This window comes from Chlorocebus sabaeus, chromosome 10, assembly GCF_047675955.1.
Source record: "Chlorocebus sabaeus isolate Y175 chromosome 10, mChlSab1.0.hap1, whole genome shotgun sequence".
In the NCBI taxonomy this organism is placed as follows: Eukaryota; Metazoa; Chordata; class Mammalia; order Primates; family Cercopithecidae; genus Chlorocebus; species Chlorocebus sabaeus.
Window position 1 is genome coordinate 84,224,037 of NC_132913.1, and position 27,365 is coordinate 84,251,401.

Consider the following 27,365-nt stretch of genomic DNA (forward strand, 5'->3'; position numbering starts at 1 on the left):
CTAAGAGTTCTTAAATTGATATAATTGGAACACACACACACACACAAATGCCTTTTGTAGAACTATTAATATTTTCTAAATTAAAATTTTAATTGACTGATTGAAAATGTAAAAATAAAATTATAGAAGCAAAGTAAAAAATATATGGGAAAATATCCATATAATCTTAGGGGTAGGAGACCTTTTGAAGAAAGACTGGAAACTTGGAAACCATAAAAAAATCTGACGGATTCAAGTACATAAAAGCTCAAAATCTCTACTTGGAAAAAAACATCCTAAACAAGGAACAAAAATATTCATATTTCTAAGACATTCATATCATTCAACATTCATTCATATCACTTTCATACCACTAAGACAAGGTGCTCCTACAAGCATACGAGAAAAGATAAATAGCTCAATGGGAAAAAGTGAACAAAGGATGGAAAAAGTAATTTCCAGAAGAGGAAACACAAATAGCCAGTGTACTATTAGATAGGGAAATGCAAATTGAAACAAGAAGATACCTTTTTTTTGGCCTTCAAACTGACAAAAATTTAAAAAGGTGTTATCATTCTGGGTTGGCAAGAATGAGGAAAAACACCAACTTTTATACAAATGTTCGGTGGAATAATACATTTTGATATCCTTTTTGCAAAATAATATAATTTATTAAAATTTAAAAATATATAAGCCCCCTTACTCAATAATTTTATTTCTGGAAACTTATCTGACAGATTTTATGGTACCATAATATGGACATGCACATTGCTGCATTGTTTGTAATAAGAAAAAAAAAAATCTGAATGTCAATCCACAGAAACCTGGTTGAATAAATAATAAGTTCTGGTATACATATTGCTATGAAATAATATACAACTATTACAAGATCAATCCATATTGATACATATTGACTTGTAAGAATATCTGCAATACAATTTTAAACACCAACAAAAAAAATTATAGAATGGTTGCTATTTGTTCTATAATTCCAGTTTCAAAAAATAGATACACATTCATTTGTAATTATTTATATTCTTAATGAAAAAATTATGAGAGAGACACACAAAATTACATTAGAAAGTAGGTTTAGAAATGGAAACAATTTTACTTCAGATACTTCTGTACTTTGGAATTGGTATAATTAGCATGCATTTTTAAATTAAAATAAGTGAAATATAAATTTTAAAATCTCCCAAATAATAAGTACAACAAAATAAATGGGGAATATGAAACATAACAAAGAAATACCAAAAGATGAATCATGCATCTACTAGTAATCAATTGTGACAGGTTATTAAATTTTATATATATATTTGGTTTTAATTATTTTAATCCCTTGTGGGATCCCTGGTTATATCACATAGATCAGAAACTCTGAATAAAACTGGTCATTTAAGCTTATCAGTTCTGATTATGGTTATGTGTTAATGATTAACTAAAAGGGGGAAGTGAACTTTTACTCAATTAAGGCATCACAGCAGCTGTGGAGGGGTGAGAACTATTAAAAAAACAAACAAAATACACAAAAAAGATATCTTGGATGCAGAAAGATTAGAAGCCACGGTTTGCAGAATTACACAAGGCTGTAACCTCCACTGAGCTCACAGGGGTCATGGGGTAGGAAGTCTAGTGGAATCTGTCAAATGATAAGCAACTCACCATTGTAACAAGCCCAGTGCAGCGGTGTGTAACCTTGGTTATCTTTGAAACAACAGTCCTCCTCAGAAAGAGCCATTTGGAGCAGCTCGCTCAGCCACGTGGCGTGGCCACGAGCAGCTGCATAGTGCAAGGGCGTCCTCCCTCTGGAATCTTTACAGAGAATTGACACTTCTTGTTCCAGCAGCATTTGCACACATTCCTCGTGTCCTGTCATAATCTGATGCATTGCAATTAAAAACACAAAACAAACCTCAGAAGACTAAGGAAGCAAAGCAGTTGACTAAGTGAGGCTGGGCTTACAGCAAGTGGACATATGCCTGGGTCTTTAAGGAAGGCAGACTCTGTACTATTTCAAGGGCAGAAGTCAGGACAACCTCAGCAAAATTCATAACAGAAAAATCTGTGAACATCAGCATTTTCCAAACATCTCTTGCCTTTCCTGACAACTATGAAAGATATCATGATGTGGCCAGGTAATCCCAGCACTTTGGGAGGTTGAGGAGGGCAGATCACGAGGTCAGGAGATCGAGACCATCCTGGCTAACACGGTGAAACCCCGTCTCTACTAAAAAATCACAAAAAATTAGCCGGGCGTGGTGGCGGGCGCCTGTAGTCCCAGCTACTCAGGAGGCTGAGGCATGAGAATGGCATGAATCCGGGAGGCGGAGCTTGCAGTGAGCCAAGATTGCACCACTGCACTCCAGCCTGGGCGACAGAGCAAGACTCTGTCTCAGAAAAAAAAAAGAAAAGAAAGAAAAGAAAGATATCATGATGCAGTGGTAAACATCAGTTTTAGAATCAGGAAAGTCTAAGTGAAATCTTGGCACCCCTGTGACAGGTCAGTTCGCCTCTCCATCCCTCACTCTATTCACCTATATATAAGAATAGTAATAACAACTTCACAGGGCATTGTGAGGACTGAGATAACAGATGCAAAGGCTCTCAGCCTGTTGTACAGCCTACAGGAAGCAACCGAGAAATAAAAACTATGATTGTGACAATGATCACGTAGTGTTCCTCTTCTCTTCATTTATCAGTGTGCTTGGTACCAGCCCAAAACAGCAATTGTATGATTTCTGCTTGTATTCACTTAGTTTATTTGGCATGCTTTAAAAAACAGTTCAGCAGGTGCAAGTGGTCACGCCTGTAATCCCAGTACTTTGGGAGGTGGAGGCAGGAGGATCACTTGAGCCTAGCAATTCGAGACCTGCCTGGGCAACATGACGAAACCCCATCTCGACAGAAAATACAAAAGTTAGCTGGGCATGCTGGCATGCACCTGTGGTCCCAGTTACTGGGGGGAGGCTGAGGTGGGAGGATCGCTTGAGCCCGGGAGGTGGAGGTTGCAGTGAGCTGATATCATGCCACTGCACTCCAGCCTGGGTGATAAGAGTGAGACCCCAAAAAAAAAAAAAAAACACTTCAACAGATGTGTGCAAATAATTGTCCATAGGATACATATTTTGGCATTATTTGTAAGGACAAACAATTAGAAATAGCATAACTACTTAAAACCAGGTAATCATTGAAATAAACTATGACACTTGAACACAATGAGGCATTAAAAATCATGATGCAGAAAAAAGTGACATGTAAAAAGGTCCTTGATATACTAAGAGAAAAAAGCACATTCCAAATGACATCTTCAGTATTCTCTCTTTAAAATCTAAAACAAAACTATGTATAGAAAGAAGATTGGAGATAATATACACCAAAAAGTGGTTATCTCCAGGAGGTATGATTACTGGTGATTGTGATTTTCTTCTCCGGGCTTTAAAAAAATATTCTGCAAATTTTCTATGATATACATGTATTTTGTAGTCAGAAAGCAGAACCAATTTCACCAACAGTAGGTGTTCGTGCATCTATTATCACGATCTAACATGAAATCTTAAGAGCAAAACCTTCCATTATTTTGCCTTTGCCAAGGATTTTGTAATTTCTTTTGGACTGAATAAGGTTAATTGGTTACATTAGGAAACAGCCTTTTTGCTAAAAATTCATAGAAGGAAAAAAAAAAGAAAACAAGCTCATTAAAAAATGGCTTGACTACAGCTGAGAAAGATGTACATACCCCTCTGTGTAAAGCTGTGCATCCTAGGATGTCAACAGTGTCTACGTTGGCTTCCTTTTCAAGTAACAACGAAACAGCATCAATATGTCCATATGCTACTGCAAGCATCAGTGGTGTTCTAGGCAGAGAGATAAAGTAGGCTTTTAAAAAGGAGATTAAAAAAAATATTCATCACTACCGGTAGGAGGACATTCTCTTTCTCTCTCTCATTCTTTTCCCCTCTCCTCTTAACAATTGCTCAATAATTTCGGAGCGTCCCCAGTTTGCTATACAATATGCAGAACAAGCTATCTGCCTCTGCTTTAATGGCCACATGGAATGTTGTTGGTGGAATGATCCCTAGCGATGAGACAGGGGAAGCTTCCTTTTCAAAATATGCATGTTAATCCCATCATTTTCAGACCCATGTAGCATTTACTAGATATCAAGGGCAGGGAGAATGTGTATGCAGAAGCCCATCCTGCTTCCATCAGAGCAGCTCTACTTTATGGTATTCTATGTTGGACTTCTGCTAAAGATTTCATTTAAACAAAGCTTCCTTCCCTAAAGAAAAGTCTAGCAAGTCTCAGGGAAAGAATGAAGTGTTGTGATGCAAGAGGGAGGTGAGATTCTGACTATGACACTAATTCACATGCCTGGGGCTAGTCACTGCTGACTTTTGCTCTGTATTTCCTATTTGTAAGAGAAGATTAGGTGGGGAATACGCCAACAGAAGGAAATTACTTTGAAAAAACAAAGTTGAGGAAGAAAAGACATCTGAAGGATTTCAGTAACAGAGATAACCTCATGAGGTCTGTCCTATTTATCAATTAGAAAATGGCAATGGTGTAGCAGCTTCAGAAGAGGGTAAAAATGGGCGGAAAGAGGGAACAAAGGAGAGAATATAAATAAGAGCTGGGAAACATGGCCACAGCCCTTAAAAAGGTGATTCTTTCATCAAGACATGTGCACACCCACCCCTTCATGCTTTTCTTGGATATACACACTGTAACTTAAAGCCACCTCATTAGTCCAGGGTCCTGGCCCAAATATATTACCCCAACTTCTCAGTTCCACAGTCAGCCTTGTAATGATTTAACCAACCAGGTAGCTGTTGTGATTGAAATGTCAACCCAAGGCCACGTGTGAGCGCACTTACTGTCCTTTGGCATCTTTCACATCGACCGCCTCCGGGTTGTCTGCAATTTCTAGCAACAGCCGTAAACACAGTGTGTGACCATTAATTACTGAAAAAGAAAACAGTGTACAGTCTTTTAACAGAACAACACTACACATATCTCTCCCAAATGACCTTTTTTTTTTTTTTTTTTTTTGAGATGGAGTCTCGCTCTGTTGCCAGCCTAGAGTGCAGTGGGGCAATGTCGTCTCACTGCAATCTCCACCTCCCAGGTTCAAGCAATTCTCCTGCCTCAGCCTCCTGAGTAGCTGGGATTACAGGTATGCACCACCAGGCCTGGTTAATTTTTGCATTTTTAGTAGAGACAGGGTCTTACCATCTTGGCCAGGCTGGTCTTGAAATCCTAGCCCCAGGTGATCCACCAGCCTCGGCCTCCCAAAGTGTTGGGCTTATAGGCGTGAGCCACCAAGTGACCTTCTGAGACAGAATCTCGCTCTGTCGTCCAGGCTGGAGTGCAATGGTATGATCTTGGCTCACTGCAACCACCCCCTCCCGAGTTCAAGTGATTCTTCTGCTCAGCCTCCCAAGTAGCTGGGATTATATGCACGCACCACCACACCCACTAATTTTTGTATTTTTAGTAGAGATGGGGTTTCACCATGTTGCCTAGGCTGGTCTTGAATTCCTGGGCTCAAGCAATCAGACTGCCTTGGCCTCCCAAAGTGCTGGGATTACAGGCATGAGCCACCGTGCCTGGCCCCAAGTAACATTTATTTAGACTTCAAATCAGTGGTTTTCCATTGTTGCCACTGGATCCTCCTCAGCTTCTAGCTCAAGGTAGTTTTGGGCAGAGTGTCTCTGTGTTAATCTGTCTTCCCCTTCTTCCCAGCAGGGTGCTTTGATCCCCACATTCCTTTTCTAGTTCCTGTGCTGAGGGTTTTTTCTTACACTTAGGGTCCTTTCTTATCTCCTGTCATGGGACTAATAATCTCTCCCCACTAGTCAGCTCCCCTTTTTGTTCCTCTGAGTCACCAAATTCCATATAATCATCTTGTATCTACCCTGCCTCCAACGCTTTTAAAAAGAAGGAAGAAGGGAGAGAAGGGAGTGGAAGGAGATGAGGGGAGCAGGAGCAGGATGGAGGAGGAGGGAGGGGAGGAAGGAAGGAGAGAAGTGGAGGGAAGAGGGGAGAGGGGCAGCAGGGAAGGGAGGAGGGAGGTGGGGCTGCCTCTTCTCCCAGGTCGTTTTACATTCTGAGGTAGATATTCAGAAGAGGTATTCCTGCAATAGCCCTGACGGATGGGTGGTGGCAGAAAACAAAACCTCACGCCGGCAGGTTGTACACGCTCCATTCGCTCACTGCTGAGTGAAGGTCCCTCAGCCCTGCGGTCCCCGAACCACAGCCGGCGCTTTCTCTGACTTCCCAGGCGTCCTCGGGCCTGGCCGGGGTGTGACTGGGCTCCCTGGGAGCCCTTTCCTAGGCCAGGTCAGGCCTCCCCCTGCCTCTCCTCACCCAGCTGACTGAGTGGGGGCCAATGTGGGCAGGAAATAAAAATAAAAAAATAAAAAAAAAAAAAAAAAAAAAATAAATCACGGGACGCACTCCTGTGCACACCAGTACCAGGCAGCTTTAGAAGGCTGTGGTCACACAGGGGCTGGGAAGCAAACCTGTGACGATCACCTCCGGCTAAGCTGCTTTCTGCCAGGCTGTTGAATGGAAACCAAAGCCTTATGATAGGCATCGCTTCCCACTCAGGGAGTAAGATGAGAGCAACCGTGGTTAAAATTCCAAATGTGACCTTCTCTCCTCTCTAACAATGACAGTACATTGGCATTTGCCACATTATGGATGTGGAGACAGAAGGGAATAGACACCACTATGTGAGGCTGATAAAGACTCTCCTAAGAGCTGCATTTTACAGACCTTTTATTTGCTTGCCAGCCATGAGAGAATGCTAATTTAACAATGATACATTTTTTCAGGGACAATACATACATATTAGAATTAGCTTGCATTCATCAACAGCACCCAAATGAACTACAGGAATAATATGCGCATTTTGTAGATCATTGCATTTAGCTCATTCTCAGCAACATTCCATTTGTGTATCTCGGGAGGAAATTCTGCGGATTGGAGTACAGGTAATATGTAGTTGCTGCTGCTGTTATGTCTTTTGTTCTCACAATTACACTAAATCTGCTACCATTGGTGAAATAGGCAGGAAGTTTAATGTATGGCTAAAAGGAAATGACTGGCAAAGGACTGACAGCTAAATACTGCAGACGGCAAGCTCATGAAGATGGAAAAACGGCATATTTTGACTGGTTCCTCTTTCTGTAGCAACTTAATACTCTAAATAGTCATAATCACAATAGTGCAAGTGACATTTGATACTTGGCTAAAAGAAGAAAAAAATTATCTAACTTCATATCACTCAATGTGTTAGACAGCAAAACAGTTTCTACAGTTGTGCTTTTTTTTTTTTTTTTTGACACAGAGTCTCGCCCTGTTGCCCAGGCTGGAGTGCAGTGGCATGATCTCGGCTCACTGCAACCTCTGCCTCCCGGGTTCAAGCGATTCTCCTGTCTCAGCACCCCCACCCCAAGTAGCTGGGACTACAGATGCGCACTACCACACACCCAGCTAATTTTTGTATTTTTATTAGAGACGGCATTTCACCTTTTTGGCCAAACTGGTCTGGAATTCCTGCTGGGATTACAGGCATGAACTGCCACGCCCAGTCCCTCAGGGAAATTTAAGTTCCCCTGAAGTTTGTAGCCAAACTTAAATTCTCATTGGCTTCCTACACACTACATTTTTTCCCCCAAATTGCCTTCTAGCAAAAAGATGCTAACATCTTTAGCTCTACTGCCAAGTTCAGCTTTTTCTCAGACCAGCTCAGCCTCTCCCTGGCTGTGAGTGACAACCATTTTTCACACGACTCAGACTACAGCTGTCACTCCAACTATCTGTGCCAAAACCTCTGATACTCATCCTGGCTCTTGCTCCTCATAGTGCTCCGAGGATTTGAAACTCAAAATATCGCCTCTCAAAAGAGTTGAAAAAGATTTTGGGTAAGCAGATCCTCAAAGCACACGCTAAAGCTTCTGCACAGTAGACATTTTGTGAACGGTCTGGTGACAGTGTCTTTTTAATGAATGAGAGGAGGAAAATTCAAGCTGAGTGAGTCTTCTTGACCACTAGGGGGCTTCATTGGACCACAACCCATATCACACTGGCAAATGAGTGTAAATGCTTGTTCTTCATTGTTTACCTGTTTATAAGGGCAATTTTCCACCATCAAAGTAGGCCCTTTGTTATTGTCAGGAATTATATAATAACGAAAATAGGATGTTTCTCTTAATAATAGGCAACTAATCTTTAAAAAAGGAGGATAAAATTTGAATTTTATAATAAGAAGAAGAATGGCTGTGGAGCAAAAAGACCAAATGGGATGAGAAATAAGAATTTATAATTCAACCACACCAACTATTACTAACCCTATGGCTAAAGTTTTTTTTTTTTTTCCAGCAACAATCATTTCCAGGTAAATAGGCAACAATCAGGTTTTTTCAACCTCTGTATTGTTTTTCTTCAGTGGCTTGGAAATTCAGGAACGTAGATGGAAATGGTTCTACAAGGTCTATCATTCTGGGAAAATTTTCCCAAGTAACAAGAATCATAAAGTTTTTTTTGAAAAAGTATCTTCACTTATTTGCTTCCTCAATACACCCATTTCACCAAGTAAGACAGTTACTTCTCTTTACAAAATGTTATCCACTACCCTAATCAAAGGCTGATATCACTGAATTTCCTGAGCTCAAAGGTATCTATGCCTTAGCTGAGCTAGACCTTCCATATTACCCTTATGTCTGTGTATATATCTAGAAGTGTCCTGACACAGTTTGTCATGGGCATGGGAGAAAAACTCAGAAAAGGCAAATGACTTCCTTTTTGATATATACATGTGCTTTTAAAGCATCTTGATTTTTACATCGATGTGAAAAAAAGCTAAGTAACATCATTTAGGCTGGCAGAATGATGTACTGATTAGATTGCTGCCTTATGATTCCTTACATGAAATAGCCCTGAATACATTAATATGAATATGAAATAGCCACAAAACCTGCTATTGGTTTTGTGCTTTCAAATACTGTTTTATTTTGATGTGTTTTGTTCTATGTAACTTATTCTGAAGATTGCATGGCACCTTGCCCTTTGTTCAGAATGTTTTGTGGTAGCTTTTAGCCAAAAGTTCTGAACTCTCCTTTGAGTTAAGAAGGCCACAGCACCTGGCCAGAGAACATCAATCACCTCCAAGAGGATAGCAGGCCAAAAGCATTTTGGAAGTGTGGTAGTATGTCCGATGTGGAAAGAAAATTGATATTATTTTAAAAACTGGGATGAAAGAAGATGCTGCTTTCCTTCTATTAAAACTTATGAACAAGTCACAAAACTAGGGTAATCGGATCCTTGACAAGACCTACCTGAGGCATGAAGTGGGGTTCTTTTGGTTACATTGTCTTTCACAAAGATGGACGCGCCCTGATTGATAAGTGCTTCCACACATTCTGTGTGTCCTTTAAAGGCAGCCAGATCCAGAGCAGTGCGGCCTTTCTCATCCCTGATGTCCAGGTCCACCAGCGACTGCAGAAGGACTTCCAAGGCTTGATGGTGCCCATTGTAGGCCTGCAAAGAAGAAACCAATGGCTCCCATGCTTGCTCACTCACCTCAAATCCTGCCACAATCCACAGGAGGGGCTGGGCTTCCTGGGCCATGGATAGAGACCACTCCCAAGAGCATGTCAGAAAAACACTTGGAATAATTATTAAAACACAGGCAAGCTGGAGAGTTAGACTGAAACACTATAACACACAAACCTCATAGTTCCATATGAGTTTCATGTTCTCTTTTGTCACATAATTTGCTCCAAAGGCACTGAATGTATTAATGTATTCTTATATCTACTGATCTAATTGTCTAATATAAACATAACAGCTGAATGAATTACCATATTCTTTTACCTGTCGGTTCAGTCCTAAACATATTGGCATAATCAGAATTTTTTTTTCCAGGAGTCTTTTCTGATAAGAAACCTGGGGGAAAAATTTACCAAAAACATATGGACTTCGAGATACAACAGAGGCATATAGACGTTCTGTTATAGGCCAACTCTTTACTAATTCCTAACTGTGTGACCTTAGGTGAGTTTCTTAATTTCACTTAGAGTTTGTTTCTTCCTCTATAAGATGAGAGTAATCAGAGCTGCCTCCTAGGGTTGCTGTGAAGATGAAATTGCATAGGCTTTGCATAATATCTTGCATGTAGCTAGTGCTTTTCTCCTTTATTTCTTCCCTTGATTATAATGAAAAGCATTTCATTATAGAAACAATTATGGAAATATATTCCATGTAGCAGCACTAAGTTCAGACCTTTTATGAGGTCCTAAGGTATGTTAAGATTAAGAGGCTTGTCAGACACAGTGGCTCACGCCTATAATCCCAGCCCTTTGGGAGGCTGAGACAGGTGGATCACTTGAGGTCAGGTATTCGAGACCAGTTTGGCCAAAATAGTGAAACCTCATCCCTACTAAAAATACAAAAATTAGCCAGGTGTGATGGCGGGTGCCTGTAATCCCAGCTACTCAGGAGGCTGAGGCAGGAGAATTGCTTGAACCTGAGGCAGAGGTTGCAGTGAGCTGATATTATGCCACTGCACTCCAGCCTGGGTGACAGAGTGAGACTCTGTCTCCAAAAAAAAAAAAAAAAAAACAACAACAAAAAAAGAGACTTCATACCACCAAAACACAAAACTAAAAGTCTGAAAGATAATTTTTATTGCGTCTGTAAGTTTAAACATGTATTAGCACCTCCCCGCCCCCACCTCTCCACACACAGGCAAAGGTACACTGAAAATAAGAGAAGGGAGCTAAGGTTATATGGGGTGAAAACAGGGATGGGCGGCATGGTCAAGAGCAGCTGAGAAAACTGTTCATTGGTAGCCTGACTCTGAAACTACAGGTGATAGTTTAAGAGAACATTTTGAGAAATGGGGCACATTCACAGGTTGTGTGGTAATAAAAGACCCCCAAACAAAATGTTCCTGGGGCTTTGGTTTTGTGATCTACTCTTGTGTGGAAGAGGTGAATGCTTGACCACATAGGGTTGATGAGCATGTAGAAGTACCAGAGAGCTATTTCTAGGGAGGATTCTGCAAAGTCTGCTGCCCAGCTAACAGCGAAGAAAATTTTTGTTGGTGGTATTAAAGAAGATATAGAGGAATATAATTTGAGAGACCATTTTAAAAGGTATGGCAAGACTGAAACCACAGAAGTGATGGAAGACTGGCAGATTGGAAAAAACGAGAGGATTTGCTTTTGTAACTTTTGATGATCATGCTACAGTTGATAAAACTGTCATTCAGAAATACCACAATATTAATGGGCATAACTGGGAAGTGAAAGAGGCCCATTCTATACAAGAGATGTGGTCTGCTGGATTGCAGAGAGGTTGTGGAGGTGGATCTGGCAATTTTATGGGTGGTGGAGGAAACTCTGGAGGTGGAGGAAGTAATTTTGGCTGTGGTAGAAACTTTGGTGGAAGAAGAGGCTATAGTGGTGAAGCTGGTGGCAGCAGAGACAGTTATGGAGGAGGTGCTGGTGGGTGTAATGGATTTGGAGGTGATGGTGGCACCTACGATGGTGGTCCTGGTTCTAGTGGTAGAAGGGGCTATGGTGGTGGTGGACCAGGATATAGAAACCAAGGGGCTAGATACGGTGGTGGGGGATATGATGGTTACAATGAAGGAGGAAACTTTGGTGGTGGTACCTGTGGTGGTACCTGTGGTGGTGGTGGGAACAATAATGATTCTGGAAATTATAGTGGGAGACAGCAATCAAATTTTGGATCCATGAAAGGGGGTAGTTTTGGTGGAAAAAGCTCAGGCAGTCCCTATGGTGGTGGTTATGGATCTGGTGGAGGAGTAGTGGATATGGTAGCAGAAGTTTTTAAAAACAGCAGAAAAGGGCTACTGTTCTTAGCAGGAGAGAGAGCGAGGAGTTGTCAGGAGAGCTGCAGGTTACTTTGAGACAATCTTCCCAAAGGCATTAGAGGAATGGTAAAAATCTGCCACAGAAGGAATGATCATCCATAGTCAGAAAAGTTACGGCAGCTTAAGCAGGAAACCCTTCTTGTGCAGGACTATCACAGCCACAGTTTGCAAAAAGTCCAGCTATTAAGTAATGCAATGTAATGCCATTTAGATATACATTCCTGAGGTCTTTTATTTGCTGTAGCTTTATCTTTTTCTTTTCAAATTACACCAGGTATATTGTCCTATAAATTGGGGTAGTGGTATGAGGATTAAAAAATTAAGGCATTTTAAACTTTCAATATTTGTGTAGTTCCGTTTTTCTACATTTTAGTACAGAAACTTTAACAAAATGCAGTTTCGAAGGTGTTTCCTTGTGAGTTAACAAGTAAAGAAGATCACTGTTAATTACTATTTTGTATGAATTGTGTTAAAGTTAACTGTAAAGAAACAACTGCTGACTTACAGTTTAAAGGGAATCTATTCTCCCCATTTCCAAACCATGATTTGAATGGGCACTGACAAGTGGAGAGAACAGGTATTAGTATGTTTGCAATGTGTGTTTTAGATAAATCGGACTGGGTATTTAAATTAGCATATTTGTGAATTTAATAGCATTAAGATTACCTTCAAATGAAAAACAAAAACTCAGAATTCAAAAAAAGGAAGAAGAAAAGAAAAGCCTGATTCCAGTGTCTTCAGCAACCAAGTCTCCTCTTATGTCACCTGCACTTTTTATTTTTCTACTGCAGCTATTACTCAAGACACAATTTGTTTGAAAAAAGGCTCAGCACAGACAAAAGACTAATTTCTTTAATATATAAATAACTCTTGGAAACCACTTTAAAAACTAGGAAAATATGCAAAAGGCATGAAAAGGCAGCTCACAGAAAAAGAAATATAAAAGGTCAATAAATATGTGAATATGTGAAGAAATAAGCAAATTTTTAAAGTACGATTTTTCAACTACCAGATTGGCAATGATTAAAGTTTGGTCATGCCCAGTATTAGGTAAGACACTGAAAAAAGCAATCATACACTCTGTTGGTGAGAGTATAGATTGGTGTGACATTTGTGGAGGGTGGTTTAACACAATCTATCAAACTTTTTAAAAAGAGAAACGAAGTTGCAAACAATACGTAAAGCATGACCTCATTTATATACAAAGCAAATATATCATATATATATAGACTTCTATATTTATAGAAGATTTGTACAAAGATACAAAAGAAGCTATCAATGGTAGTTATCTCTATAACCAGGAAGTAGAGTAATAAACACATGGACTTATTTTACCTTATCTTTTAAAATATGATTTGAATGTTTCTTCCTGAGTGTGTGTTAACAATGACAATAACAAAACTGGATTGAAAAGGAGACATAAGAATTAAGAGCACAGATACATTAAACATTTTTTCTCATTACATTATTTTTGTGAATGATTTTGATTATGTTACATATTAAACCTATATATCATTTATAACAGGTAGTATAACAACTCATTCTGATGAATCCCAAAAGTATATCCCAGTCCCACTTCTCCCTTGACTTCTCAACTGCCTACTGATGTTCCCACTTGAATGTGTAATAGGCATCTCAAACCAAAATCTCCCTCCCAAAACTTGCTCCATCTGCAGCCTTTACCATCTCAGTAAATGGCAACTTTATTCTTCTAGTTGTTCAGGCCCCAAACCTTACAGTTGTCTTTGTCTTCCCTACTGTTAAACCCAGAGTTTTGCCTTGAACAAGGAAGGGCTCTGGGATAATAGGGCCAATGGGTGTTGAAAAATAGCCTTCCCCTCCTTGCTGCCCTAGTATAGGGAAGTGTCTGTGAAAGCAAGGGACACATTTGCGAACTCACACAGAGGTGTCATTAGGTTCTCAGGTATCTGTAAGGAATCTGGTCTAATTCTCACAAAGTGCTGTGTCAATGCCAATTTCAGGGCTCATCATTTCTATTCTATCTTTAAAATACATCCAGAATCTGTCTACTTCTCACTGCATCACCAACCTGTTTTGCCAGGATTACAGCAAAAGCTTCCCTTGCTATCCTTGTCCCATTGCAATCTGTTATTAATGCAACCATTGGGTGAAATCTTTTAAATTCAAGTTGGGTCACATCCCTCCTTGCTTAAAACTAGCCTATGATGTCTTCCCTCACTGATACCAACATCCAAAACTTTCCACGACCGATCGGGCCCCCAGAATCTGGCCTCCCACTCCCCTCAGCTTCAGCATGTCCCCTCACTCACTCTGTTCCAGCTGCACCAGCCTCCCTCTCTAGTTAAACAGCTGCATGTCCTGCTCTGGGCCACCGCATCTGTACTTTCTGCTCCCTCTGTCTGGAAAGCTCTCCCAGTAATTCTGCTCAAATATCACCTTATCAGGGGGGCTTCCCAGAGCAGCCCATGTAAAATATAAAATAGGCTCTGCCCTCCACCTCACACATACCCCCAGATACTCTCCACCCCACTAATCCTGCTTTCTTCTGCTTCATAGCACAAAACAGATATCAATGGATATCTGTTACATATCTATTGATTTGCTTATTGTCTGTGATTGAAGGGACTTAATGTGGGTTGTTCCTGCTGTATTCTAGAATCATGCCTGGCACACAGTAGACACTCAACACTTATTTGATGAATGAATGAATGAATGAATATAATGACTACTATATTTATTACTATTTGTGGTAGAAACATATTTTTTAAATAGCAATTATTTTTTAGGGTTTTTTTATGTGCTGGGCACTATTTCAAACATTTTAACATAAATCCCAAACATCTTTTCTTATAGATGAAAAAACCAAAACAAGCAATGTTAATTATCTTGTCCAAAATCACTTAGTTAGTAAGTGATAAAATCAGGATTCTGAACCCAGAATCTGTCACTACTAAAACTCATGCTTTTGGGCGCCATCTTACAATTTTCTCCAGTAACTCCATTTAGTTGACTTCCAAACAAAATAGTCTTGTCTCTATGTGGAACAGAGACAAAATAATGGTGACAGAATTGAATAACAAATATTGAATCAGAAACCTAAACCCTTTCTATAGAAGGCTCAACACAGAAATGCAGTGGCTTGAGCGGAGCTATGAAGTGAGAAGGTACACTTCCGGGACTAACCTTTAGACTCATGCTCTTCTACTACACACACTGCCTGGCTTGAGACAGGAGAATACATTTGTAAAATAAATTGCTAATACGTATGTCTAACTTTCTTATCTGTACTTGTTATGCAAACCATAGCTGCACAGGATAGTAAGCCTCTATTCTAACCCAAACTCTGAAGCAATAGCTAACTTTTATGGAACACTTGCTGTATGTCAGGCAGTACTGGGCATGCATTGCCTCACTGAATTCTCACAACAACCCATGCTTTGCTCCTGTTATTCCCATTTTGCCCAGGATGACACAGAAGGGCAGAGATGACACCCAGTTCTCCCATGGTTACACAGCCTAATGTGGAGGAGCTGGGTTTCAAAGGTGGACCAGGCTGACTCCCGGAGCCCAAGCTGTGAGGCTTTTCACTAGCGAATATGGAAAGGGCGCAACATGACCATAGACTACATGTTCCCTTAACCTTTTATTATAGGAAATTCCAAACATAAGCAAATAATAGAGGATGGTATAATGAATTGCCATATACCTTTCACACAGTTTGGGTCATGAACAGCTCAGGGCAGAGGCGATTTCTTTTTTCTTTCTTTTTTTTTTTTTTTTTGAGCTGGAGTCTCATTCTGTCACCAGGCTGGAGTGCAGTGGCACCACCTCGGCTCACCACAGCTTCTGCCTCCTGGGTTCAAGCGATTCTCCTGCCTCAGCCTCCCCAGCAGATAAGATTATAGGTGCACACCACCATGCCCAGCTAATTTTTTTAAATTTAAATTTTAATTTTGTATTTGTAGTAGAGATGGGGTTTCACCATGTTGGCCAGACTGGTCTCAAACTCCTGGACTCAAGGGATCCACCTGCCTTACCCTCCCAAAGTGCTGAGATTACAGGCGTGAGCCACCACACCCGGCCACACAGGTGATTTTAAGCCAACTCAGGAGCACTTCATGTAAAACTTGAGATAAGAGGAGGGCCTACATCAGTGTGTACATCAGGTTATGACACTTGACTCCAGGCTTGAGTCTGTCACTTAAACTTGGACTTAACTTGCTTAAGTTAAAGAGACCTAATACTAAAATCAAATGGAGTGAACCATGCTGGCAATTAGGAAAACTTTAAAATTTCAACCCATACTTTCTTCTATAGTAGGCACTTGAAAACCCTCTTAAAGACAGAATGGTTGAGAGGCCAGATTTATCTATAGCAGAGGTGTCCAATCTTTTGGCTTCCCTGGGCCACGTTGGAAGAACTGTCTTGGGCCACACATAAAATACACTAACACTAATGATAGCTGATGAACTTTAAAAAAATCGCAAAAAGAATCTCATCATGTTTTAAGAAAGTTTACAAATTTGTGTTGCGCCGCAATCAAAGCCGTCCTGGGCACATGTGACCATTTGGCCAGGGGTTGGACAAGTGTGATCTACAAAATTCGCTTTGTTTCTTTATCTAGTTTGTAGCTCCTGAATTTTACTATGCATAAAGTAAAGCCTTCACTAGAAGTATTAAACATTTTAAATTGTTTCAAGCAACACCTTTAAAAAACCTTATTAGGTAACAATTACTTCTTAAACGTGATTAATTTTTCCAGACCTTTTAAGATAGGAACTAAGGACAATGAGGGGAAAGAATTGGGATCTCAACAGAATCCATGAGAACAATGGATCTGTCTGAAAATCTTGACAGCTGGAGCCTTTCATTTGCATAACATTGTTTCTTAATTTAATATTTTCAAGTGGATGAAATGCTTATGAAATTCACTGGGCCAATAACCCTGGAGATTTGAATCATTCAGTCAGGAAATAGTAACTCGAGGCAGGTCAGGTTTCTGGTAGCAGTCAAGGTTTGGGGGCATCTGGTTCCATTACACTGCTAGAGTGCTTCCACATAAGAAATTATGTGCCTTGGGTTTTATCAAAGCAAGTAAGAAATTATGTGCCTTGGGTTTTATCAAGTTAATTGCCACCGAGGCCCCTAGAGAGGGTGATGGGCATACCTGTGGAGTCCTTAAAGCAAATAATTTGTTTTAAGTGTTAGTATTTAGAGAGAAAGAATAAAATGACTTTAGAAGGAATCCACTGTAATCACCCTGATCAAAGTCATGGTCATCATCTCTTGCCTGGTTTGCCTTGTTTCTGCTTTCATTCCCTTGGAATTTTGACTCAACATAGAAACTAAAGTGATCCTTTTAAAACAAAAGTCACATCATACCAATCTGTTTCCTCAAAACCCTCCTAATAGTTTTCTATTTTGTTCAGAGTAAAAGTCCCCGTGAGATCTGTGGTGGCCCCCCAAACTCCTGGCTCCCTCAATAACATGCAAGACATTGCCCCCAGCTACTCTCTCCTTACCACTCTGCTCCAGCCACAGTGGCCCCTTTCCTGTTCTGTGGACATGCCAAGCATGCGTTCCCCCAGGGACTTTGCATTCTGCCCACAACACTCCTTCATTAGATATCAACATGCGTAGCTCTTAAAGTCTCTGTACAAATACGAGATTCTGTGCTACATAAAATAGCACCCTGGCTAGGTGCAGCAGCTCATGCCTGCAATCCCAGCTACTCAGGAAGTTAAGACGGGAGGATCACTTGAGCCCTGGAGTTTGAGACCAGCCTGGGCAACACAGTGAGACCCCAACTCTTAAATAAATAAGCATCCTGTTTGTCCCTTCAATACTTTCTATCTCCCTGATCCCATTTCATTTTCTCTGTAGCATCTGCAGCACTTATTACCAGCTGTCATATTACCATCTGTCATTTCCTCACCTGTTTGTCTCCCCTAGACTGGATACTCTGCAAGGGCAGAGGTGGGGTTTTGTTCACTGCAATATCTCCAGCTACGCAAACAGTGCTTGGCACTATTCACAGTCAGTGTATGTTGGATGAAAGGATGATGTTAATAATGATGTTATATGGTGTTAGTAATGATGACGATGAAGCTAGCTCATGGCACATACGTGTGCCAGGCACTCTTCTAATTGTGTTACATCCATTAACTCATGCCATCTCCACAATGAGGTATTGCTATTCTCATATCATGGGTAGGGACATTGAGACATAAGAGATGAGGTATTTGGGTTAAGATCACACAATAAACAATTCAATAAATTAACAAGTTGGAATGGGTCTTTGAGATGCTTAACTCATTTCCTTTAACTTACAGGTAGGGAAACCATGTCCAGATGAGTTGCTAATGAAAAGAATGGCAGCTGGGACCTCCACTTAATGTATCTTTCCTGGGCCTCTGTCAGCTGCAGAACTACCAAAGCCCACCTCTTTTAAATGATATCAGCACCCTATCTTTACACAGCCAGCAACCCATGGAGTTTAGCAGAGTACACAATAAGCACTCAACAAATACAGTGTGGAAAAAAAAAAAAAAGAAGAGGAACGAGAGATGATAGAGTTTTTGGAAGCCAAGAAACTCTTCTCAGATTAGTAGCAGGCTTGGCAATGTAGTCAAACCCACTTTCTTGGGGCCTGAGAATTGCATCTGAGATAACCCTCCATATAGCACTAACTGTCCCTAGAGAATGTTTGTGAGTGCTCAGCTTTGGGGAAACTTCCCCAGGCACAGCAAATGGTTGGGCAGGGATTCTACCAAGCAACCTGTACTAAGGGCCAACTGGCATGAAGCTTTATATGTATAAATATCCCACTATTCATCCACCTTTTCCACCTCCAGGAACAAAGACTGATGCACATTTCACCCTGATTTCACTAGACTCAAAATGCATGTGTGTATCAGTGTGTAGTGGGTGTGTTGGTGGGTGTCATCAGCAGGTGTGCTGTGAGTATGTGGGGAAACAGGCAGTGAAGGGAAGTCTCCGCACATATGGTCAGTTCTGGATACTCCCAATCCTTGTGTGATGGCCTTGTCTCCTCTCTCCTTGCCTGACCACCTCTGCATGTCAATTAACAAAACACTCCTCTCTTCTCTCCAAAATCTCCATGTCAATTTTTCATCAGAACGACACTGAAGAAGTGCTTATGTACATATGGTATTAAGTGAAATGTCATAAACACAGTTAAACAAAGAGACCCAGCCCCATCCCATTCTTCCTGTCATCCTGCCCCTGGGTTTTACTAAGCAAAGAAGCATCCAAACACCATCTTTGTGGCCTCACAATTCAGCAGCACCAAGGGCACGTGAGCGCTTGGGCAGGTAAGCTGACTGTTGTGGGGTGTGGCTGCCAGTCAGCAAGGTTCCTAGGGAGCAGCTGCTGGTGGCCAACTCTTAGCAGGTCACCATCTGAGACAGAGTGGTGGGTGCACTTCACACCTTGGTCACGCCCATGAAGAGTCTGGGGATCATCACTCTGAGCTGTTGCATTTGCCTTCGGTTACTGGGATGAGGAGAGGAAGTGTTACTGGTGAGAAAACACCTCTTCCCTCACCTCCCAGATCTCACCCAGTACAAGAATCAGAGCCTCAGACTTCCTTGGAGACCCTGATTTCAAGTGCAGGCAGAAGGTCGCAGCTGCAGCTCTGCATGTGCTCATCTTGCTCTCATCAGTTTGTGCTCAAACATCCTGCAAGTTTTTAACTGTGGTATTCAATGAGCCATAGGTTTTCCACTTGTATATTGTTATCTCTAATCAAATCTCTTAAACTGAAATGTATCCTTTGAATTTTAAAGACTGTTAAACTTTATAACAAGAATAAAGGGTAAGGCTTTAGGTGCATTATCTCTTTTCGTTTGCCCTCACGTTACAGATGGGGAAACCGAGCCTCAAGACAGGGTAAGTCATGTGTCTAAGATCACCAGCAGATGAAACTGGGATTGGAAGGTGAGGCAGTCTCTCTCCACAGCCTGTGCCTTTAACTATGGACTACTTTCATTATCACTCATCGCTGTGTTACTACGCTTACGTTTTAAAAGCAGTATAGTTTTAGGAATGCTTAGGTTCTTTTTGTAACAAGTGAAGCTTCCTCATGGCATCTCACTTACAGCTAAGTGGAGTGGACTCTTAGTAGCACCAGAATCTGATTCTTCAAACCCACTGTTTGTTCTTTCCAAAAGCTGTGGAGACAAAAAACAAACAACAGTACGTGAGTCCAAATTTTGCAAAATGTTGGCAAAAATGAGAAAAGAGGCTTCAGAAACTTGAGAAGTTACGCAGTTTATCAGTAATATAAATATCTGATATAACATATCTAAAACAAACCTGCTAACAGAATATTTAAACTTCTAGATCACCTCAGCACTTGAATCCAGAAAATAATTCACGTTATATCCATTTTCACCTAGCAAATTGATAATAATGAAAAAAATAAGACCCCATATTGATTCTACTATCAAACACACATTTACTGCAGATAGTGTGGATAGCGTTGAAAAAGACAAGACTCCTGCTCTCATGAAGCTGACATTTTGGAAAAAACGAAGCATAGACAAATAAATACACAAATAAGAAAACATTTGGAAGTGATCCATGCTGTAATGAGAATAAAATACAGGGATGTGATAAGGAGTGACTGAGAGGCTACTTTACAGCAGATGGCCAGGCAAGGCCTCTCCAAGGAAGTGACACTTCAAGTGAATCCTAAATAAGAAGAAGAATTAAACCAGATAAAGGTGTGGCAGGAGAGTATTCGGGAATAGGAAATAGTCAATGACATGCATCAAGACAGGACAAACATGGTAAGTCAAGGAATGGAAAGACCAGTGTCACTAGGGCATGGTGTTAGTGAGGGTGGCAGGAAAATGACATTCTCATAGACCTTGGTGGGAGAACAAATTGTTAAAATCTTTCTGGTTTCCTAGCAAGCAGACTCAGAGATGGGAGAGAAAAAAAAAGAAAAGAACACTTTCTGGGCAATTAGTACGTATCTTTTGAATCTAGGAATTCTATCCTAATAAATAATTAGACGAGTGCACAATGGTGCATATGTAAGGAAATGCATTCATACAATAAATACTCAGTGAATGATTACCATGTATCCTGACACTGTTCCCTGTGCTGATAATTCAATAATTAACCAAGTATTAAAAATCCATGCACTGGCTGGGCGCGGTGGCTCAAGCCTGTAATCCCAGCACTTTGGGAGGCCAAGACGGGCGGATCACAAGGTCAGGAGATTGAGACCATCCTGGCTAACAGGTGAAACCCCGTCTCTACTAAAAATACAAAAAACTAGCCGGGTGTGGTGGCGGGCGCCTATAGTCCCAGCTACTCGGGAGGCTGAGGCAGGAGAAAGGCGTAAATCCGGGAGGCGGAGCTTGCAGTGAGCTGAGATCCGGCCATTGCACTCCAGCCAGGGTGACAGAGCGAGACTCCGTCTCAAAAAAAAAAAAAAAAAAAAAAAAAATCCATGCACTGATAATTCCATAATAAACCAAGTATTAAAAATCTATTTTCCTATGGCAAAGTGGACATACAATAAAAGAAGAAGTTTCATAGTTGAATACAAAGTGCAAGGTGCTATGGCAGAGAAGGAAGGTACAAAGAGCTCGAGGGGAAATTAGTTTGTAAACTTTATGTAGGGTGATTAGGGAAAGCCTCACTGAGCTCAGGAGTTCGAGACCAGGCTGGGCAAGATGGCAAAATCCCATCTTTACAAAAAAATACAAAAATTAACCAAGTGTGGCGGTACACACCTATAGGAGGCTGAGGTGGGAGGATGGCTTGAGCCCAGGAGGTGGAGGTCGCAGTGAGCTGAGACTGTACCACTGCATTCCAGCCTGGGCAATAGAGCCAGACCTTGTCTCAAGAAAAAAAGACATCTTAACCGGGAAGTTGCTGGATACATGGGTTTGAAGTTCAGAGTATTTAAAGTCATAAGATTGGATGAGATCAACAAAGGAGTACACAAAGAAGAAACGGGGTCCCAGGACTGATGCCTGGGGCACCCACCACTAAGAGCTGGAGAGATGAGGAGGAACCAGCAGGAAGACTCAGACTGAGCAGGCGAGCTAGAAGGAAAACAAGGAGAACATGAGGTTCTGGAACCAAGTGAAGAAGGAGTTTTATGAAGAGAATGAGCAGTCATGTCAAGTGTCATCACAGATCAAGGAAAATAAGGCCTGAGATTTTTGTTTTTTTAAGAGACAGGGTCTCCCTCTGTTACCCACGCTGGAGTGCAGGGGTGTGATTTTGGCCCACTGCAGCCTCAACTTCCCAGGCTCAAGGGATTCTCCCACTCCGCCCGAGTAACTGGGACTACAGGTACATGTCACCATGCCTGGTTAATTAAAAAAAAATTTTTTTTTTTTTGGTAGAGACAGGATCTCACTAAGTTTCCCAGGCTGCTCTCAAACTCTTGGGCTTAAGCAGTACTGCCGTCTTGGCCTCCTGCTGCGATTACAGCAGGCCTCCTCCTGCTCCTTGGCCTCCAAACTGCTGCGATTACACAGGCATGAGCCACCGTGTCCAGCCAGGTCTGAGAATTGATCACTGAGTTTAGCAACATGAGGCCTGAGAACTGACCACTGTGTTAGCAAAATGGAGGAGGCTATTACTGACTCTGATAAGAGCCATTTATTACATTATTTATGTGAAAAAAATAGAAAAAAACAACTAGCAATAGCATAGGTTAAATAAATTATAGAGGTATATATTACACTTTCAGATAAATTGTTCCCCTTTATCTTGCTTTGAAGCTCTTTATTTTTATTTTTTTAAATAGAGACAGGGTCTCACTCTGCCACCCTGGCTGGAGTGTGGTGGTGTGAGCATAGCTCACTGCAGCCTTGAGCTCCTGGGCTCAACTGATCCTCCCGCCTCAGCCTCTGGAGTAGCTGGGACTACAGGCACAAGTCACCACGCCTGGCTCTTGAAGCTTTTCTTTGTATAGTGACACATCCAAAAGGAATGCAAATCCTGTATCCAAAGCCTCGATATGTGCCATGATGGTCATCAACACCCAACTCCAGCTTCCTGATTGGTGGGCTTGGGCTGCCCTACATTACAGAGGCTGGACAGCTAAACACCACATTTCCTAGACTCCCTTGAGCTAGAGTTCCAGAAGTGATTTCAGCTCTTCCAGTTAGATGCATTAACTTTTCTTTTTCTTCACTGCCTCTTTGATCAGGTATATATTAAAAATAAGGTGTCCAAAATGATATCATCTTTATGAAATAAACACATTTAAAAGCTTATGCAGCAGGATTACTTTCCTCTGTGGTAGCTTTCTTTTCTGCTGGCTTCTTTCAAGTTGCTGTTTTCTTGGTAGCTGCTGCCTTTTTTCCCACCAGAGGTTTCCTCTGCTTCTTAACACCAACAGTCATTTTTTCCTCTCGTTCCTACCACAGGCTTCTTCCTGCAACCCCCTTCTCATCTGATTTAGCCTCTATGGCTAGTGCTGCTGCTGCTGTTGCTACTGCTGCAGCTGCTGCTACCTTATCCCCCAGAGTTTGTGATTCTTGGCCTGACAAAGCATTGTGTCCTGACACATGTGTTTGCATATGGGTTTAGCGTTAACATGAGTTTCAGTGGGTTCTTTGGGATTCTGCAAGGAATCTGCTTGCCTGCTGCTTAAAGTGCTCTTTGGAGCTCCGGGCTTTTCAAGCTTTTGCTAAGGTCTGTGTTGCTCATCTTGTGCATGGGAAGATTTTCCTGAGGGAAGCAGCTTTATGCCTAGTGCCATATAATTCATCTAACTTCCAGAAAGCACTTTCAGTCCAATGCAGAAACATCCCACATGCCCACCAGGCGCAAGTTTCAAAATGTTCAGTTGTCTTACACTAAGCAGAGTCATTCCAGGGATGTTTCTGAAGGCCTCCATGATACCACTGTCCTCATTATAGATGATGCAGGGTGTTCTTTGTCAGATACAAGGATGGTTTATCATTTTGTCCTTGCCAGCTCTTATTTGCTAAAAGGCACAGACCTTTTCGATATCATTCCAGGTTTTAAGTTTCTTATGCAGCAAAACTGCCTCCTGGGTCTTCTTGTAGCCTTCAACTTTATCTTCAACCACCAAAGGAAGTTCAGGAACTTCCTCAATACAATGACCTTTAGACATGACCAGCATTGGTAAGGCTGAGGCAGCTGGGCAGAGCAAATGGCATATCATTTTTGGGTTATGTTCATTCTACAGTGCCAATGGCACCAGGTTTTTGTTGGTGCAAACATGCAGTCTTCATGACCATATTTCCAAAGGCACCCTAGCCAGAACAATGAGTCCCATCACCTCAGACGCTGGGTACTGGAGCCACAGCTCGGCCAGTACCCTAAAACTTCTCACCCTACCATGGCATGTACTCATCCACTGATAGCAGTAGACTCCAAAAAGGGAGAGTTATCCGGCAAAAACATCATTTTGCCTGCTGTGCTCAAGCCTGCCTTTCCACCAGATACTGTGAACTTTGTTCACACCAACTTGTACAAAAAAACAAAGAGCCCTATGCTGCCTGTGAATTAGCAGTCATGAGAACAGTACCTTTAGAAGACAGAAGTGAGGCAGAGAAAATCTGTGATTTCCAATGGTGAGCACAGTTATGAAGACTTTGTCTTTTAGCTTCCGACGTACAGGCCATGAGTTTAGTGAGGATAGAGAAGCAAGACACAGGGATGCAGGACATGCATTTTTTTGGCAGTGTGGATCAAGCCAAAAAGCTGTGTGACTCTTGAGGCAATATTAGTGGGGGTGACAAGACTGTCCCCGAACATCAGCTAGGGTGATGTGTCTATGGAATCAGTCATTCCAGTGGCTGCTTTCTGATTCCTTATCTTCCTAATCATGGGGCAGAGGTAGCCCCCTGACAGTCCAGTTCATCAGTTCAGGCTTATTTCTGGAGGCCCACCTAAAGGCCACTCTTTTAGATCTTCCAATAATCTTGTAAACACTGATTTTTAAAAATAAAGGGTTTTCTAGAGGAAAACCTAGGTAGTACCATTCAGGACATAGGCATGGGCAAAGACTTCATGTCTAAAACGCCAAAAGCAATGGCAGCAAAAGCCAAAATTGACAAATGGGATCTCATTAAACTAAAGAGCTTCTGCACAGCAAAAGAAGCTACCATCAGAGTGAACAGGCAACCTACAGAATGGGAGAAAATTTTTGCAATCTACTCATCTGACAAAGGGCTAATATCCAGAACCTACAAAGAACTCAAACAAATTTACAAGAAAAAAGCAAACAACCCCATCAAAAAGTGGGCAAAGGATATGAACAGACATTTCTCAAAAGAAGACATTCATACAGCCAACAGACACATGAAAAAATGCTCATCATCGCTGGCCATCAGAGAAATGCAAATCAAAACCACAATGAGATACCATCTCACACCAGTTAGAATGGCGATCATTAAAAAGTCAGGAAACAACAGGTGCTGGAGAGGATGTGGAGAAATAGGAACACTTTTACACTGTTGGTGGGATTGTAAACTAGTTCAACCATTATGGAAAACAGTATGGCGATTCCTCAAGGATCTAGAACTAGATGTACCATATGACCCAGCCATCCCATTACTGGGTATATACCCAAAGGATTATAAATCATGCTGCTATAAAGACATATGCACACGTATGTTTATTGCGGCACTATTCACAATAGCAAAGACTTGGAATCAACCCAAATGTCCATCAGTGACAGACTGGATTAAGAAAATGTGGCACATATACACCATGGAATACTATGCAGCCATAAAAAAGGATGAGTTTGTGTCCTTTGTAGGGACATGGATGCAGCTGGAAACTATCATTCTTAGCAAACTATCACAAGAACAGAAAACCAAACACCGCATGTTCTCACTCATAGGTGGGAACTGAACAATGAGATCACTTGGACTCGGGAAGGGGAACATCACACACCAGGGCCTATCATGGGGAGGGGGGAGGGGGGAGGGATTGCATTGGGAGTTATACCTGATGTAAATGACGAGTTGATGGGTGCTGATGAGTTGATGGGTGCAGCACAGCAACATGGCACAAATATACATATGTAACAAACCTGCATGTTATGCACATGTACCCTAGAACTTAAAGTATAATAATAATAAAAAATAAATTTTAAAAAAAATGATTTTTTTTTTTTTTTTTGCTTAAAGAAGCTAGAGTGGTTTCTGAATCCTGCAAATGAAGGCTGACTGATTTAAAGATCAATACAAGTGTTTTTTTGTTTGTTTGTTTGTTTGTCTTTTACTTATTGTTTTTATTTTTGTAGAGATGGCATCTCACTATGTTGCCCAGGCTGGTCTCAAACTCTGGGCTCAAGCAATCCTCCTACCTCAGCCTCCCAAACTGCTAGGACTACAAGGGTGAGCCACCATACCTAGCCCATAATATTAATACAAGTTTGTATAGATGTTTTCCTAATGGGGAGGGAGAAGAGGAAATTACAGCACCCAAACACTGGAAAGCAAAACTTTCTAAAAATCTGCTTTACCTATTTTTCTCCCTGTAAGTCCCAAGCTTGTCAAGTGGAAAACACGCTTTAAAGCCGTAAGTGTTGAATGACACTATTTTCATTTTTTTTTTTTTTAAAAAGCAGCATTGACATGACTATATACACAGGAAAACAAAAAGCCTAGATATAGAAATACATACCTTACAAGGTTTAACACAATAACCTAAAAGTGACATTATAGAATATTTTTATTTTCTTCTTTATATTTCCATTGAATGTGTATTGCTTTGTTTTTGCATGTGTTTTGTCTTAAGAGACAGCGTCTTGCTATGTTGCCTAGGCTGGAGTGCAGAGCACAGGTGCAATGATAGCACACTAGAGTCCCAAACTCCTGGGCTAAAGCAATCCTCTTGCCTCACCCTCCTGAGTAGCTGGGACTATGGGGCGTACCACCATGCCCAGCTATGTATTGTTTTGTAATCAGAAAAACACTAAAGCAATTTCTATTTGGAAAAAAGCTATTAACTTTTCATCTAATTTAATAATGTCCACAGACTCTCAGTTAGATTCAGAACTCCTTTCTAGTCAATACGTGTGGAACAAAATGCTATGATGTTAGGATTTTTCGGTAAAGCAAATAACAGTGTAAAAAATACCATCTAAAAGCATGCAAGTTCAAATTTGCAAAGAATACAATACTATAATTATATTGGAAGTATGAGACACTTTGTGTTTGTTTCTTATGAGTGTGAAAATGGGATCTGGAACTTAAACAATCTAGTATCTGTTAGAAAAATGAGAGTAAAGGTAATTTTAACTTCAAAGCAAATAACGTTAAAACCAATTTCTGTTACATAGTTGAAATAAAAGTAACCCTAACTGCTTGATAAGGCTAGAAAACAGCTGTTCTTTGCTTTGTTTTGCAACATTATCATCTGCAAGACTTCCTGGAATTGACAGTGTGTACCAACCCCAAATCCTGTCCTAGAATAAACTTTTAGTCAAAGGAACACAGAATCATTTCCCCCACTATCACAA

General features: G+C 41.0%; 1 protein-coding gene and 2 pseudogenes across 6 annotated transcripts in view; 1 reads left to right on the top strand and 2 right to left on the bottom strand.

Annotated features, from left to right (window-relative positions):
* Positions 1-27,365, bottom strand: part of ANKRD44 (ankyrin repeat domain 44) — a 316,236-nt gene that overhangs the window by 17,229 nt on the left and 271,642 nt on the right. For all 6 annotated transcript variants that reach the window (XM_007965735.3, XM_007965733.3, XM_007965737.3 and 3 more), the window contains exons 17-21: positions 19,987-20,058; positions 9,321-9,522; positions 4,854-4,941; positions 3,716-3,833; positions 1,642-1,858 (exon numbers count right to left, since the gene is read on the bottom strand). In XM_007965735.3, coding sequence (XP_007963926.1) covers positions 1,642-1,858; positions 3,716-3,833; positions 4,854-4,941; positions 9,321-9,522; positions 19,987-20,058 — 697 coding nt within the window. The remainder of the gene's footprint in view (positions 1-1,641; positions 1,859-3,715; positions 3,834-4,853; positions 4,942-9,320; positions 9,523-19,986; positions 20,059-27,365) is intronic.
* On the top strand, positions 9,540-11,920 carry LOC103218270 (heterogeneous nuclear ribonucleoprotein A3 homolog 1-like; annotated as a pseudogene).
* On the bottom strand, positions 20,074-24,070 carry LOC140712587 (large ribosomal subunit protein uL4-like; annotated as a pseudogene).